Source organism: Chelonia mydas, chromosome 3 (assembly GCF_015237465.2).
Source record: "Chelonia mydas isolate rCheMyd1 chromosome 3, rCheMyd1.pri.v2, whole genome shotgun sequence".
Taxonomy (NCBI): domain Eukaryota; kingdom Metazoa; phylum Chordata; order Testudines; family Cheloniidae; genus Chelonia; species Chelonia mydas.
In genome coordinates this window covers 152,260,695-152,279,146 of record NC_057851.1, presented here as the reverse complement: position 1 = coordinate 152,279,146, position 18,452 = coordinate 152,260,695, and the positions used below count along the sequence as shown (strand labels likewise).

General features: G+C 43.1%; 1 protein-coding gene across 6 annotated transcripts in view; it reads right to left on the bottom strand.

Moving 5' to 3' along the window:
* CDC42BPA (CDC42 binding protein kinase alpha) overlaps positions 1 to 18,452 on the bottom strand; it is a 328,646-nt gene that overhangs the window by 86,617 nt on the left and 223,577 nt on the right. For all 6 annotated transcript variants that reach the window (XM_037895609.2, XM_037895606.2, XM_027833828.3 and 3 more), the window contains exon 15: positions 10,795 to 11,042. In XM_037895609.2, the coding sequence (XP_037751537.1) occupies positions 10,795 to 11,042 (248 nt within the window). The remainder of the gene's footprint in view (positions 1 to 10,794; positions 11,043 to 18,452) is intronic.

Genomic DNA, 18,452 nt, shown 5'->3' with positions numbered 1-18,452 from the left:
CATGACTTTGGGTTGTAACCCGATAAGTTCTCATAAACCATGTAGAGTCGGGGCTGGTCAATATTTGGATGAGAAAGCTCCAAGAAAAACTTGGACAGGTTGTGGTGTTGTCAATTCATTATACGACACTCTTCTCACTGAGTCAGTACTGAACTAACACACCAGCATGGTGTTAAAGAGTCACTATAGCATTCAGGTGACATCCATAACTCTATTTCGAATCACTAAAGATGTGGTAGCCTTTTTTGCATTTGTAGGGTTTCTGACCCCAGTATTTTGTCAAAACTTTAACTGTGATAGTGATAACATGCTACTATGGAAACTACCTCTACCATTTCAGCTGGATTTTATTCTTCACTTCCTGTCCTAAAACAAAGGTATAATGTATTGACACACAATGGGCTGCTGTCCCAAAGATGGCTGTATTCCAGTAGTAGTTGAAGTGATTCCTTTGCACATTTCCCTCTTCTTGCATAAAACAATGCATTAGGGAAGAATTTTCCCCCCCCACGTGTCGCCCCCCTTCCATTTAAAAGACTTTTTAAAAAGCCATTTTTCATTTCATCCCACCTTCTACTATCAGCAGCAGATCAATAAAGGTAGGAGAAATATCCAGTTTTTATTAGAACAGGAGGATGTCCACAGGGACAACAGAGCTATTTCCTATGGATCCCAGCTGTCTATACTTTCCTGAAATTAGCAGTCATCTCTGCTATCCTAAAAATCATTTGACCCCCTCCCTTCCACCCCACCTATTTAGACATCAGAATATGTTAAAGCTGGAAACAAGAGCTACCATTGCTCAGGACAACAGAAATCTGCAATGTAGTCTGTTCTTTAACTTTGCTGTGAGAGGGGAAAAGGAAGGTTACTTAACTTTTAGTAACGAGTTCTCTGAGATGTGTGGTCCTATGGGTATTCACCATGGGTGCGAGTGCATATGCTCTATGCACCTGAGACTGGAAGATTCTTCGCTAGCAGAGTATGTTGGTCCACACTTGTGCCCTGCGCCTCCTTGTGCTCTGAACCCAGGGCATAAGGGGTGGGGCTGACTGACCACCTCTTCAGTTCCTATTCTACCACAAATCAACTAGGAAGTATCAAAAGGGGAAGGAAGGCAGGTAGTTTAATACACATTGGGACCACACATCTCAAAGAACTTCAGTTACTATAAGGGAAAGAACCTTCCTTTCTTCTTAGAGCACTGGTCCCTATGTGTATTTCACAGTGGGTGGCTCACAAACAGTACTCACTGAGGAGGAGGGTGCGAGGATCCATGCTGCACCACAGATTGTAGGACTGCTGTGCCGAAGGACGTATCTGCTGAAGAAGCTTGGACCAGTGTGTAATGTCTGGTAAATGTATGCAGTGAGCTCCATGTCACTGCTCTACAGATTTCTCTGAGAAGAATTCACTGGAGAGAAGCTATGAAAGTAGTATGTGCTCTATTTGAATGGGTGCTCATATCCTGAGGAGGAGAGGTTTCCATTTGTTCATAAAACAGCAGCATGCAGCCCAAAATCCATTTCCAGAGTCTTTAATCTACTCAGCAATAAAGATGAATATTTTAAAGGGATTTTTAAAGGGTTTCATCCTTTACTGATAGAAAGGGCTCTATGTATGCCCAGAGAATGGAGCTTCCTGTCCTCCTTGGTGACATGAGGTTTTGGGTAGAATACTGGTAGATGTATGGTAGAATTCAGAGGGAACCTTTGGGATGATCTTGGGGTGCAACTTCAGGGACTTTAGCCTCATGAAACCACAAAGGGAGAAAGTCTGCCATAAGTGATGCAAGCTCACCTACTTTCCTGGTGGAGATGATTGCCATCGGGAAGGCCACTTTCTCGGGTATATGGAGAAGGGAGCAAGAGGCCAAAGGCTCGAAAGTGGATTCATAAGAGCTGACAACACTTGGTTAAGGTCCCAGTTAGGAGTTGATGCTAATACTGGAGGAAAAATTCTGAGAAGACCTCTCAAAAAACCTGGTTGTAGTGTAGGTGATTACCAAGAAGCTGTCTATCAAAGGACAGAATGCGTTAATCACTGCCACATGTACACAAAATAAACTAGTGGATGGGCTGGTGGATAAACTCGATTACTTCAGCAACAGGAGATATGCCAAGATGGTAGTGATTGCAGAGTACAGCAAAAGTACATGGCGATGTTGGCACCAGATGGAGAACCTCTTCCATTTGGCAGCATATCATTTTTTTCTAAAAGCCTTTCTGGTGTTAGTGAGAATGGATTGTATTTCTGAGCACAAGCTCGCTAAGCTCACTGCCCATCCAAATACCAGGCTTTGAGGTGGACAGATGTTGGGTTGAGATGGCTGGTTTTACCTTTGTCTTGAGTCAGAGGGTTCAGCAATGGTTGTAAGCTGATATATGGGTGTGTGGACATCTGGCGGTTGCTAGTGAACCAAAACTGTCTCGGCCACCAAGTTGCCACTAGGATCATTGTTGATTTGTCCTGTTTGATCTTGTTAAGGACCCAAGGTAAGAAGGGAATAGTTGGGAAAGCATACATCAGTGGTTTTGACCATTGTACCAGGAATGCACTCCCTCTAGTATTGTGCACTTGAGCAGTACAGGAGCAGTAGGTTGGACTCTTCTTGTTTACCTGTGATGCAAAGAAGTCCCATTACAGGGACCCCCATTTCTGGAAGAAGTTCTGTAGCATCAGGCTGTGAAGCTCCCACTCATGGTCCCTGTAGAAGTGTCTGCTGAGGCTGTCGGTTAAGGTGTTCATTACTCCAGGAAGGTGCACCTCTCAAAGGGTGATCTGGGGTTGGATGCACCAATTCCATAGTCTGACTACCTCTGCACAAAGAGGGGTGGACCTCACTGTCCTCTACTTATTTATGTAGAACCCTGTGGTCATGTTGTCCAACATGACCAGAACATGTCGGGAATGTGCTAAAAACAGAAACCTTCTGCAAGCCTCATACCTTCCTTGAAGTTTCAGTAGATTGATGTGTAGCTGGGATTCTTTTTGGGCTCAAAAATTTGATGCCACTTGGTTGCTCTCTGATGATTGAGATTGGTTTGTCTAAGGTATCTCTGTTCAGAGCACAAACCATGCATAACCACACCTGAAGGCAATAAAGATGGAGCCTTATGTAGGGTGTTATGTATAACAGGTGGCTATGTGAGCTAAAACGATCCGATCGGAACAAGCTGTCAGACAGAGTTGGGCAGTGAGGTTCATCATTGCGAGGAACCTGTCCAGAGTTAAATAGCCTTTGGCTGAAGTTGAGTCCAAAGTCACTGCAATAAATTCTGCATGGGTGTCCATTTGCTCTTCTTTTTGGGAAAAAGGAAATATCTCTAATAGAAACCCTTCCCCTTGTGTTGAGGGGGCATGGGATCTATGGCTCCTAGCTGAAGAAGGCAATCTATCTCCTGTCTGACAAACCTCTCATGAAAGAGGTCCCTGAAGAGGGCTGGGGAGAGGGATTTCATGTAGGGATGGAAAGGAATTCTACTGTGTAGCAGTGGAGATGATCTCTGGGACCCATCTGTCTGGTGTAACGTGTTGATACATTGGAAAGAAGCAGAAGTGGGTATCTGGCGATGTGGAGACTGGCTGGAGCTCTTGAAGCTCCTGTCAAAATGACTTCTTGACGGGGTTGCGGGTGAAAAGTGGCGAGTATGTTGTCTGTTGCGGTGTAACTTCTGGCGTTTCCTGGTGGTTTGTAAGTCTGTTGATTGACAAAGAGCTGGGGGAGGGATGCTGACTGTAAGGAGACGGTTTAGAGTACTTCCTCCAATGTGCTCGAGTATAATTCCACAGGGAGAGGAGGGTCATCTGGGAACCTTTGAGAGAGTGTAATGACTCATCCATTTTTTGCTGAACAGAATGTTACTCCCAAAGGGGAGGTCCTCCACCATAGCTTGGACTTCCTTAGAAAACCTTGAGGGGTGAAGCCAAAAGCCCACCTCATGATGACTACTGAAGTCACCATGGTACAGTGTCACATTAAGTAACACTTGCAGGGACAACTGCTATGATCTTTCCCTTATTGAGGACAGCCTGAAATTGGCGACAGTCTTTGAGTGTTCTCGGCTCTCAGTACTGATGGTACTGACCCACGCTCCCTGGCAACTCCAGACACACTCACACCAAGGTGCAGAGTCTCACCTGACTTAGAAGCTGTAGGGGAGGCAATTCTCTTCTTAGAGGGACTAGGTGAGGATTTCTCCCACTTCTTATTAGCGTGTTTTTTCTTACACTCTTCTTGTCTGTGCCTGCTAGAGCCTTTAAGCCTGGACTTGGATGATATGGGACTAAGGTAAACCCAGTCCAGATGGCTAGTAATAGGTGGATCCTGTTGATGTACAGCAGGGTCAGAAGACCCAGAGTTGGGCTGTGGCCTCATGGAGAGCTCCATCAGATGCATCCTAAATCAGAATTTGCAAGAGAGTCATGTACGAGGTGGAAATGAACAATAAGTCTTGCACTTGGATGGAATGTGAGCTTCTCCGATGCAGTACAAGCAAGAGGCATGGGGATTACCAACCGGGAAGATCCTGGGGCAGGCCATGCAGGATTTAGGGCATAACAGGTGACCTGAATGGTGGGAATAACGGTGGCAGAATTCCTAATCCCAAAACACTATCTGTTGTGACACGGTCGGGCCAGATGGCTATAGGAGAGTAATAGAAGGCAGATACACTAGCCCCAGGCTAAGTAGGTCCCTTTTCCCTGTGTAAGGTAACAGGGAAGGTTCCAGAACAATCAGGAACCTTCTGGAGACAATTAAGACAGGCTGATTAGAACACCTGCAGCCAATCAAGAAGCTGCTAGAATCAATTAAGGCAGGCTAATCAGGGCACCTGGGTTTTAAAAAGGAGCTCACTTAAGTTTGTGGTGTGCATGTGAGGAGCTGGGAGCAAGAGGCACTAGGAGCTGAGAGTGAGAACGTGGACTGTTGGAGGACTGAGGTGTACAAGCATTATCAGACACCAGGAGAAAGGTCCTATGGTGAGGATAAAGAAGGTGTTGGGAGGAGGCCATGGGGAACTAGCCCAGGGAGTTGTAGCTGTCGCACAGCTGTTCCAGGAGGCACTCTAGACAGCTGCATTCCACAGGGCCCTGGGCTGGAATCCAGAGTAGAGGGTGGGCCTGGGTACCCCTCAAATCCTCCCAACTCCTGGTCAGACACAGGAGGAGTCGACCTGGACTGTGGGTTCAGAAAAATGGCCAAGGTGAGGGCTGCCGTGAAGCTCCAAGGTGAGCAAATCTGCCAATAAGCGCAAGACCCACGAAGGTAGAGCAGGAACTTTGTCACACTGTATACGCAAAGTAAAAAGTAAAAGTATTTACAAGAAAACCTGAGCAGAAGACAGGAATTCTAGCAAAGCTGCGGATACTGTTGGAGTTTTGTCTTGGACCATGAGCAGTAGATAGGAACTGGAGAGATGGTTGGTCTGGGCCACCCTTATACTTCTGGTTTGGAGCCCGAGGAGGTGCAGGCATGGACCAAGGGCACTGCTAGTGAAGAATCTTCCAGTCTCATGTATGCACACTCACAGTAAATACCTACAGGAACCAGCACTTGAAGAAGAACACAGCATTAAAGTTGCTGTTCCCTGCCTCTTGCCTTCTCTTTCACTCTTCTGCTCAGCTCCCACTCTGTGGTCATGGAAGTACAAGATCCCATACACCTGCCTTTCCCCTCTGTATGAACTACACCTTTGAAGTCCTTCTATCTCACTTCCTGCTGTGAGAAAGATTAAGGAAACTGATGGGCCACTGTCTGTAAAGCACTTTGAAATCTTCATCAATGATGGTGCTACATACACTCAAGCTATTATTACTATGGCTATATTATCCAGTTAGATGGACTTGCCTTTACTGATGAATACCATTCAGTGAACCAGGGCTGGCCTCAGTGAAAATTGTGCTCTGGGTGAACTTGTATTTTGGCGCCCTCCCTCCTCCTCCTCCCACCATCACCCCTGGCTCCTATGGGCTCCCGCTCCTCCGCCATCACCTACCTACACTTCATATGGAATGTCCACAGGAAAGTCCATTCAATGTAGATGGGTGTCTCCCATGGCCCACTGTGAGTTAAGTATCCCTTGATGAGCCACTTACTTTGACTAGTCCCTTCAAGATGTGCTAGCTAACCACCTTGTGGATGTTACCCCAGGAGCCAACATTTGAAATACAGGTATAGAGCCAGTACTCATAACTTCAAATACAAAAATGATATATGCATACCAATAGCATAAACATATTCAGCAAATCATAACCTTTTCATAGACATCTTACATGCCACATTTTGTGCAAGATTTGTTGCAAATATATAATAGTGGTTGCAACAATGATCTACATGGTCATGTTTTAATCAGATAATGTCACAATGAGTAACTGCTACAACTAGCAAATTCCTATTCCTAGGCCTCTGTCCGCAGAAGTAAGGGTGGCATGGTAAATGGTGTAATGCCACACTTACTTCTGTGCTGTTGGGGTGGCTTGTGGTGTCTGGCACTTGGCCTGCGGCTCAAGGCAGGCTTCGTGCTGTCACATGGGGCTGCATCTTGCCAGAGCCCACGGCCCTCCTGCAGCCCCTAACCACTCCTGGCTCACCACAAGCATTTTGACAGGAAGTACCAAGCAGTAATAACAACAATAATAATACAAGTGTGTGTGTGTGCGCGCGTGATAGAGAGAGCCTGTGTGTGAGCTTGGGGGATTGTGTGACAGAATGTGTGTTGGGGAGTGTGAGACTCTGTGTGTGTGACAATCTGAGTTGGAAGACTGAGAGGCAGAGTGTATGCGGGTATGAGAGCCAGTCTGTGTATGAGAGAGACAATGTGTGTGTGACAATCTGTGTTGGGGGATTGTGAGACAGAGTGGGTGTGAGAGCCTGTGTGTGTGTGTTTTAGGGAAGTTTGAGAGACAGTGAGCACACTGTCACTTTAAGTCCCCCCTCTGCCCCCGACTCATGTGGAAATTTTGCTCCTCCTGGCCCCGGCCCAGCCGGCCCCCACCAGAGATCGAGTGGCGCAGGGTCGCAGGCAGGGAGGGACCTGGCTCCGCTCCAGGCAGCGAGCGGTGTGCTGTGCCGCCAGCGACTGCCCCGGCTGCGCCACTCTGGGCTCCCCGGGGCAGAGTTGGAGCCCTCAGCCGACTGGCTGAGGCATGAGTGAGGGAAGCGGGAGGGGTCAGGGAGAAGCCTGCTGGCCCAGAGCAGGGGAGGGGCCAGAGAAGAGAGGAGTCCAGCCACAGCCAGCCAGGGGAAGCCCAAGTCCCTTGTGGTGCCCCCTGGATACAGCGCCCTGGGCGTGGGCCCCGTTTGCCTGGCCCTAAGGCTGGCCCTGCAGTGAACATTCAAGGAAAAATGGAAGCTCCCTCAAGTGACAATAAAAGCAGGTCTTTGACAAATCACCCTTTCAGTACACATGACTAGGCTTGCGTATACAGTGGCATGGTGACAGATGTTAGCACTGAATAAAACCAGTGCAGATCAGCCTCTGGCCACCTTAAACTATTGTTCCCTGGCCAGCAGAAAGTGTAAGCACTAGTTGATCTCCAGTGAAAAGATGAAAACATCAAACAGAGAAAAATGCTAAAAATTATTTAAGCTACAATGGGGCAAATTCTTCCCTGATTTACAACCCTGCAACTCCAGTTACTTGAATGGGGGTGGAAAGCCAGTGCACAATTTGACACAAGGAAGAGTAACTGTTCCACCTCATCACATATATTTTTGAAGATGGCTAGTATAGGGTGTGACACCCTGGCACCCCCTTATCCACCACTGTCATATAATTAGGATATGTTTTGCACAAAGCATGCCTTGTGAGATATCATTCTAAAAGTCTTGATCTGCAAGACATTAATGTCTTGTTGGATTGTATGTGCTATTAGGTATGTGAAGTTATGAAGTTTGGCTAAGTATGTGTTACTGAAACATGTTGTGAGGTTGAAAACACCCAGAAGCCGCCTTTCAGGTACAAAGGTAAAAAGGTCAAACAATGTTAATGGCTTATTGTGGAAATGCACACAAACATAAGGATTACCTCAGGAACCGTGTAAAACAGAAACCTCTCAGAGTTAGCACTAGACAATGGGAACTGTTTGACCCAGGTCACAGCAAAAGAGCTTTCCAGCAAGTGGGAAGATGATTTAAAAGGGGGAAATGATATCATGATGGTACCTCACTCTCCCTACAACAACACACCTGGAAACACCTGACGCACAAAGACTGAACTAGAGGAAGTGATGGCCCCAGGCTAAAGGGATTTCTAGCTTATGTATGAAAACCTGGGAAACCCAAGCTGCAAAGCAAAGGCAGCTTGTCCCTTAAGAATCTGCCAGCCTGTTTATCACTCAGGGTGAGAATTTGCTAATTCATCTGGTATGTTAAGAGGAGTTTGCATTTTTGTTTACTTACTAGGTAATCTGCTTTGATCTGTTTGCGATCACTTATAATCACGTAAAATTAGGGCGGTCAATTAATTGCAATTAACTCGCGATTAACTCAAAAAATTAATCACTATTAATCGCACTTATAACAATAGAATACCAATTGAAATTTATTAAATATTTTTGGATGTTTTTCTACATTTTCAATATTGATTTCAATTACAACACAGAATATAAAGTGCACAGTGCTCACTTTATATTATTTTTGATTATAAATATATGCATTGTAAAAATGATAAACAAAAGAAATAGTATTTTTCAATTCATCTCATTCACGTACTGAAGTGCAATCTCTTTTATCGTGAAAGTGTTATTTACAAATGCAGATTTTTTTTGGTTACATAACTACACTCAAAAACAAAACAGTGTAAAACTTTACAGCCTACAAGTCCACTCAGTCCTACTTTTTATTCTACTAATTGGTAAGACAAACAAGTTTGTTTACATTGACAGGAGATACTGCTGCCTGCTTCTTACTTACAATGTCATCTGAAAGTGAGAACAGCCGTTCGCATGGCACTTTTGTAGCTGGCGTTGCAAGGTATTTACATGCCAGATATGCTAAACATTCGCATGCCCCTTCATGCTTTGGCCACCATTCCAGAGGACATGGTTCCATGCTGATGACGCTCATTTAAACAAATATGCATCAATTAAATTTGTGACTGTACTCGTTGTGGAGGAAATTGTATGTCTCCTGCTCTGTTTTATCCGCATTCTGCATATATTTCATGTTATACCAGTCTCGGATGATGACCCAGCACATGTTGTCTGTTTTAAGAACACTTTCACTGCAGATTTGACAAAACACAAAGAAGGTACCAATGTGATTTCTAAAGACAGCTAAAGCACTTGACCCAAGTTTTAAACATATGAAGGGCCTTCCAAAATCTGAGAGGGATGAGGTGTGGAGCATGCTTTTAGAAGTCTTAAAAGAGCAACACTGATGTGGAAACTACAGAACCCAAACCACCAAAAAAGAAAATTAACCTTCTGCTGGTGGCATCTGACTCAGATGATGAAAATGAACATGCATCAGTCCGCACTGCTTTGGATCGTTATCAAGCAGAACCCATCATCAGCATGGAAGCATGTCCTCTGGAATGGTGGATGAAGCATGAAGAGACATATAAATCTTTAGGTTTCAGAGTAACAGCCGTGTTAGTTCATCGGATGCATCCGATGAAGTGAGCTGTAGCTCACGAAAGCTTATGCTCAAATAAATTGGTTAGTCTCTAAGGTGCCACAAGTACTCCTTTTCTTTTTTCTCTTTATATAAATCTTTAGTGCATCTGGCACGTAAATATCGTGCAATGCCAGCTATAACAGTGCCATGTGAACGCTTGTTCTCACTTTCAGGTGACATTGTAAATAAGAAGCAGGCAGCAGTATCTCCCGTCAATGTAAACAAACTTGTTTGTCTTACCTATTAGCAGAATAAGAAGTGGAACTGAGTGGACTTTTAGGGTCTAAAGTTTTACATTGTTTTATTTTTGAATGCAGTCTTTTTTTACATAATTCTACATTTGTAAGTTCAACTTTCATGATAAAGCGATTGCACTACAGTACTTGTGAATTGAAAAATATTTTTTTTGTTTTTTTACAGTGCAAATATTTGTAATAAAAAATAAATAAAGTGAGCACTGTATACTTTGTATTCTGTGTTGTAAGTGAAATTAATATATTCTAAAATGTAATAAACATCCAAAATATTTAAAATAAATGGTATTCAGTTTTTTTAATCGTGTGATTAAGCGCAACTAATTTTTTTTTAATCACTTGATAGCCCTACTTAAAATCTATCTTTTGTAGTTAATAAACTTATTTTATGTTTTAATCCAAACCAGTGTGCATTTGACTAAGGTGTCTGGAGATAATCTCAGCTTGGTTACCACAAGTGTGCATGGTCCTCTTCACACTGAGGGAGAGGCTGACCGGGTTAAACCCATATACTGGCCACATTGGACCAAGTAGGATGGTACTGCTCTGGGGTCCTAAACTGGGAGGCTGGTGGTTAGACAGCCTGCATGTAACTGCAGCTGGGTGTGTCCCTACAAGTGTGAATGCTCATGAAAGTGCAAGCTTGGAAGGCTTTGCAGCTTGTCACAGCAGCACAGTGTGAGAGGGAGCCCAGGCTGGTGGGTCAGAGGGCTCAGTGGTACCCCAGATCCAGGTGGCACACTGTGGGAAACCTGTCACATAGGGATTTCAAGTTTATTTATTTTCAGCTATGACACTAGATATACCAATATATCTCTGATTACAGCCAGAACCCTGCTGTGATGGTGTGGTCTGTAAATACATTTGAAGATATTAAGGTATCTAGAGTTCACAGGTGAGCTGCAGGGATACACTTACCTCTCTCTCCTGGTCTTTTCTAACTTGTCTTTCAAGATCATGATCTCTTTCTTGAGGGCAAGCTGTTGGCTCTCTGCATCCCGCAGTTCTTTCTTCAGGGATTTGATTTCATTAGCATGTATTATTTCTCGTTTGGATAGTTCCTCTTCATAGAAAACACTCTTTTTTTCCAACTCAGCCTTTAATTTGGTGATCTCTTGCTGATGTTCTGTGCTGCTCACCCCTGGTGAGCGACCAACTTGCTTTTGCTATAAAAGGAACATCTCAAAATTAGTTTTCTTGCACTACAGATCACCGCAAACATATGCTTAATAATAACTCAATCTTGATATACATTGTCATGTTTATAGAAGGCACACTGAGAGAGTATAATTTATACCATAGACTACAGTTAAATATACACATTTATCTCAACTGCATAAAAGTCAGAGTCAAAGCAGAGTCAGGACTGATACTCCTCTCTTTACCAGTGAGCTACTCACTTAAATACAGCATAATTTTCAGGTCCTTGTATAATGTGGTTATACTGCCATTTTAATGCAAAAGGCCACATTCTGGCATTCATATATATGCAATCAGAAAAAGATCACAGGGTTCAATTCTTGTATATCGCAGTCCTGGTTCCCCCTAAATCTTTTGAGTTCACATATCTGGAAGGTTTACAGCATGAAGTTCAGTGACATTATGGAGTAGGAGGGTTAGGGTCCTGGGTACAGAGTCCACATATTTTAGTATGTCCTCCTCTGAATCCCGACACATAAGCGCCCTCACTTGAATTCCTAGAACGAGCAATTTGTGGAGGCAGTGCAGAAACTCCAATGCTGGTCAGAGTACTGATGCTAAGTACCATTTTGATTGCATCATTTTGTACCCTTGAGTCAGGAAAAGCAAAAAGCACCAGAACATGGCCCAGCATATTTCATTTATCATTTCTATCACAGCATAAAAGCTAAACAGCTAGTACTACTTCATTCTATGTCAGTTTGAGTGCTGGAGAGCTGTTTGGCAAGATATTCTGCTACCTGAATGCTCCTTAAATATTGCTTAACTTAGTTTCGAATGCAAGAGGTTAGTCCTGCACCCATTGAAGTCAAGGGAAGTTTTGCCATTGATTAGTGTGGCAGCAAGATCAGGCTCAAAATCAGGTGTGGCTTATGTGACTGGCACTATTAATAATCTTTTGCTATTTTACATTAAAACCCAACACTCATTTTTAGCACAAGAGTACTTTTTAAAATAAAAACATGTACTAATTCTCTTTTAAAACCCCCTGAAAACTGTTTTTCTTATTTTTAAATATATAAAAGAAAAAATATTTAATAAAGCAAAACTGGGCTTCAGGAAGTGCAATTATACTAGAGACCTGTTATTTAGGGTGACTGAAACTGGCCTACGCACCTGAGGTGTTTGGGTACCTGGTTATAACCACACTTTGTATCATGCACTATTACAATATTCTCAGTTAGAATCAATCAGCTTGCCTTTTGTATCTTTACTTCTGCTGATGCTTAAACAGAACTTGCTAGCTGCTTGCTGTGCAAGAAAGTCCAGATGATTTGAATACAAGGACTGCTGGAGACCTCCTCAAGAAAAAATGAGCTTTGCAACTAGCGTCAGCATGGGAATGCAGAATCCATGAGCTGTGCAGTTCCAGTTTATAGCATCACAAGATTTTATTTAACTCAGCCACAGCAAAACAAAAATGATGTATTGTGATGTTCTAGCTACATGGGGACACTCAGGAAAGTTAATCTGAATTGACAAAATATGTTCATTTAAAGTTGATTAGTTAAACAGCATTAAACCCCTGTATCGTCACTCTTACTCAGAATTAAAGTGGCCTTAATTTGGTTTTGATTAATTCATTTGTCAAATTCTCACTTCTAGTTATTTCAGAGTAACGTTCCTGGATATCCCTGTGTAGACAAGCCTTATGGGTGAAATCGTGCCCTTAGCACGTGGAGTTTGTCTGGGGAATGGGAAAGTGGTCCTGCTTAAACATGGCTCAGGGTAGTCTGAGAGAAAGTGGGGAGACACTGCCAGGCAAAAGTCAATAACCATTTAACTGCTTTGGTGCTGCAGAACATGCTAATACAGCTTCAGGGCAGCTGCACATAGATATGGCAGGTAACATGCTCCTCCATTGCAACCTCATGTACCAGGTACATAAAATTTTTTTACTGTAATTTCAGTGATATACTGGAGCACCAAAACAACACTGGACCCACAGCACAGGTGCTGTTGTGAAAGACAAAGTGGAGTGTGAACAATTATGTATGTAAGCTGAGTCTGAATGAGCTCTCCCCTGACATCTAGTGATGAGCTGTGGAAGAGGACTTCAGGAGCTGATCTCATTTGCATGAGAACACCCACCTTGCCTAGTGCTCAGCATGATAGAATTGCTTGCCCAAATGGTCATTTTTGGCTGGTATTGAATTCTCAGTTTTCTTGTTATTGGGGCAGGAGTAATAAAGGGCTGTTATCCTTGTGTGAATTCAGGGCAGTGGAACTGTACTTGGCATTTTTTGATTGAGGGACTCACCCTCAACTAACGGCACTCGCTAGGCAGGGGAAAATGGGTTCCAAAGCCCAGTGACTTGAGAGTGGGTGGGGACAAGTACTTGTACTTGGTGGTGTGGGCCTTGCCTCAGGGTCCCAGACACCATTTGACCCTTCCTCTCTCCCCTGTGTAATAACAGAGCTAATTTAGACTCAACTGAGAGTCTTGTTACACACAGCAGAGCTGAAATCACTGATACTCATAGACTCAGACTTTAAGGTCAGAAGGGACAATTATGATCATCTAGTCTGACCTCCTGCACAACGAAGGCCACAGAATCTCACCCACCCACTCCTGCGATAAACCTCTCACCTGTGTCTGAGCTACTGAAGTCCTCAAATCATGGTTTAAAGACTTCAAGGTGCAGAGAATCCTCCAGCAAGTGATCCGTGCCCCACGCTGCAGGGGAAGGCGAAAACCCCCTAGGGCCTCTGCCAATCTGCCCTGGAGGAAAATTCCTTTCTGACTCCAAATATTGCGATCAGCTGAACCCTGAGCATGTCGGCAAGACTCACCAGCCAGATACCCAGGAAAGAATTCTCTGTAGTAACTCAGATCCCACCGCATCTAACATCCCATCACAGCCCGTTGGGGTCTATTTACCACTAATAGTCAAAGATCAATTAATTGCCAAAATCATTTTATCCCATCATACCATCTCCTCCTTAAACTTATCAAGCTTAATCTTGAAGCCAGATAGGTCTTTTGCCCCCACTGCTTCCCTTGAAAGGCTGTTCCAGAACTTCACTCCTCTGATGGTTAGAAACCTTTGTCTAATTTCAAGTCTAAACTTCCTGATGGCCAGTTTATATCCATTTGTTCTTGTGTCCACATTGGTACTGAGCTTAAATAATTCCTCTCCCTGCCCGGTATTTATCCCTCTGATATATTTATAGAGAGCAATCATATCTCCCCTCTGCCTTCTTTTGATTAAGCTAAACAAGCCAAGCTCCTTGAGTCTCCTTTCATAAGACAGGTTTTCCATTTCTCGGATCATCCTAGTAGCCCTTCTCTGTACCTGTTCCAGTTTGAATTCATCCTTCTTAAACATGGGAGACCAGAACTGCACACAATATTCCAGATGAGGTCTCGCCAATGCCTTGTATAACGGTACTAACACCTCCTTATCTTTACTGGAAATACCTCGCCTGATGCATCCCAAAACCGCATTAACTTTTTTCATGGTCATATCACATTGGCAGCTCATAGTCATCCTCTGATCAACCAATACTCTAAGGTCCTTCTCCTCCTCTGTTACTTCCAACTGATGCGTCCCCTGCTTATAACTAAAATTCTTGTTATTAATCCCTAAATGCATGATCTTACACTTCTCACTATTAAATTTCATCCTATTGCTATTACTCCAGTTTACAAGGTCACCCAAATCTTCCTGTATGATATCCCAGTCCTTCTCCGAATTGGCAATACCTCCCAGCTTTGTGTCATCCGCAAACTTTATTAGCACACTCCCACTTTTTGTGCCGAGGTCAGTAATAAAAAGATTAAATAAGATTGGTCCCAAAACCGATCGCTGAGGAACTCCACTGGTAACCTCCCTCCAGCCTGACAGTTCACCTTTCAGTATGGCCCGCTGTAGTCTCCCCTTTAATCAGTTCCTTATCCACCTTTCAATTTTCATATTGATCCCCATCTTTTCCAATTTAACTGATAATTCCCCATGTGGCACCATATCAAACGCCTTACTAAAATCAAGGTAAATTAGATCCACTGCGTTTCCTTTGTCTAAAAAATCTGTTACTTTCTCAAAGAAGGAGATTGGGTTGGTTTGGCATGATCTACCTTTTGTAAAACCATGTTGTATTTTGTCCCAATTACCACTGACCTCAATGTCCTTAACTACTTTCTCCTTCAAAATTTTTTCCAAGACCTTGCATACTACAGATGTCAAACTAACAGGCCTGGAGCTACCCGGATCACTTTTTTTCCTTTCTTAAAAATAGGAACTATGTTAGCAATTCTCCAGTCATATGGTACAACCCCTGAGTTTACAGATTCATTAACAATTCTTGCTAATGGGTTTGCAATTTGATGTGCCAGTTCCTTTAATATTCTCAGATGAAGATTATCTGGGCCCCCCAATTTAGTCCCATTACGCTGTTCAAGTTTGGCTTCTACCTCGGACATGGTAATATCTACCCTCATATCCTCATTCCCATTTGTCATGCTACCATTATCCCTAAGCTCCTCATTAGCCTCATTAAAGACTGAGGCAAAGTATTTGTTTAGATATTGGGCCATGCCTAGATTATCCTTAACCTCCACTCCATCCTCAGTGTTTAGCAGTCCCACCTCTTCTTTCCTTTTTTTCTTCTTATTTATATGGCTATAGAACCTTTTACTATTGGTTTTAATTCCCTTTGCAAGGTTCAACTCTACATGGCTTTCGGCCTTTCTCACTTTCTCCCTACATGTTCTGACATCAATAAGGTAGCTTTCCTTGCTGATCCCTCCCATCTTCCACTCCTTGTAGGCTTTCTGCTTTTTCTTAATCACCTCTCTGAGATGCTTGCTCATCCAGCTTGGTCTACAACTCCTGCCTATGAATTTTTTCCCCTTTCTTGGGATGCAGGCTTCTGATAGCTTCTGCAACTTTGACTTGAATTAATCCCAGGCCTCCTCCGCCTTTAGATCCACAAGTGCTTCAGTCCAATCCACTTCCCTAACCAATTTCCTTAATTTTTTAAAGTTAGCCCTTTTGAAATCAAAAACCCTAGTCGCAGATTTTTTTTTTTTATCCTTCCGTTCAGTTTGAACTGAATTAGCTCATGATCACTCGAGCCAAGGTTGTCCCCTACAACCATTTCTTCAAGGAGGTCCTCACTACTCACCAAAACCAAATCTAAAATGGCATCCCCTCTTGTTTGTTCAGCAACCACTTGATGAAGGAATCCAACAGCTATCGCATCCAGGAAAATCTGAGCCCTATTATTACTACTAGCACTTGTCCTCCAGTCTATATCTGGGAAGTTAAAGTCTCACATGATCACGCAGATCCCATTAGTATTTACTTCATTAAAAACATTAAAGAGGTCTCTATCCATATCCAAATTAGATCCCAGAGGTCGATAGCACACCCTAAACACTATCCCAGGGGAGGCTCTAGTAGCTTTCTTCCCCAGTGTGATTTTTGCCCGGTATTAGACCTGCTCTGGGACAGTGTCTCTGATGCAAGAGACTACTCAGTGTGCATCAGCAGTGAGGCTCTCCCACTAACAGCTGAAATCACTGAGCATTGTGTTAAGTGGGGGGCCCTGAAGACATCTAAGCGTGGCCAGCAGGGTGGATGGCGGAGAGGCGTGGCAAGGGGCCAGCAGGGCAGCTGGTGGAGAATGCCAGAGCAAAGCCCTGCAGAGAGCGGCGACAAGTGAGTGCCTGAGCAGCAGAGTGCATGAGGTGCCTCCTTACACTCGCCCCCTCCACCCAAGGTAGGAAGTGAACTCCGGGTCTGCACTGTCCAAGGTGGTGAGTGTGGTGCAGAGAAGGGACGGGCACATTAAAGGGACCTGTGGGTTGCTGGACTTAAGAAACTGAGGGGAAATGCATACTGCCTAACTTACTTGGTGGTGGATTTTTTTTTGGTCATGGTTTATGTTTATAAACCCTGCTTGCGGTGTTTCCCCAAATTAATGCCGCAGTATTTCCCTCCTTTTATTAAATGCTTTTTTTTTGCGACACTCAGACTCTGCTTGCGAGAGGTGAAGTATTGCCTCTTAGAGGTGCCCAAGGGGTCGTGTGTAATTGTCACTGGGTGAGGCTTGAGCCGGATTTGTGTTGTATTGTTGAAAAGGAACCCCTAGAAACTGAACCCGGCCCTTGTTGCTGCCAATTCTGACTGGCAGAAGGGTTACATGTATTTTTCAACAGCTTAAAATTAAACTACAGCTCATCAGTGAAATAAGTAAATAGAAAATAAATTTTGGGCTGGCCTGAGCTTGAGCTCTAGCTATGTATGTGTAACTATTTTTATATACATTTGTTTGACTGCACAAATGATGTAACTGTGATGTATCCATTTGAGCAATAAATCTACTGTATTTGCACATAGATGTTTAGAGGCCATGTTTGAGAATTTGAAACAGTTTCCATCTCTCAACTAAGGCAAATAATACTTCCTTATTCCATCAAGATGTTGTGAAGCCAACAGATTCAAAATGTTATCAATATTATTAGCAATGTTACAAAATGTATTCAAGTATAAGGATACTATGGTGTCTCTGATTGCAACTCGATAATTAAGAATGCATTGAGTCTTGTACTTAAGCATAGGGAATGTCACAAAAACTGCAGTATTGTTAAGTAGGAACAGTGGCAAAACTGTAAAGATTTAAAGATGATCACTTAATGTCAGGGTCCCTTTCCTTTATTTTTAAACACTGTGTTCAGTTCAGATAATCTCAGATTTTCTGCTTGGCTTCAGAGAGATTAGCCGTTAGTGACACTGCTATAGTTTGCTTGGTTTGTTTCAGGGCATGTATATCCCTTTGTAGATGAATCATCACCATCATCTGTGGTGAGAAAAAAAAAATCAAGGATCTTATCCGACTTAGTTATGTCAAGAATCCAAACTTGTGATACAAAGTGTTTTAAACAAGCGATTTAAAGGTTTTACGGTTATAAAAGGTTGGCTGATACAACTTGATAGGGAAGATGAAATAAATACATTTAAGTTGAATAGGTATACATACAATTTTTGTTTATATTATTATTTTGCTTAATTTAATAATCTGTTGTTGCTCAGGTAGGCAACAAAAGGGGCATGGGGCTGGGAATTTCAGTATAAATACAGTCTAAATATTTAACATGCCTAGTTTATTTATTTTAAATTTGTTTACAATGTTTCCATCCAAAAGGTCTGGGAATATGCACAAACATATTAATAAAAAATTCATGCAACGCGCAAATGGGACTGATGTCCAAAAACGTCAGTCTCCCAACTCAGACTCTCACACCACATCCTTCCGTTCACTTAACCCTTCCCTTCCCCTCCCCATCCCAGAAAAATAATTTGGGATAATAGAGATAGTTTGAAATTCTGTTGAGCTTACTTTAACACACAAAACCCACAAAAATTATTCAG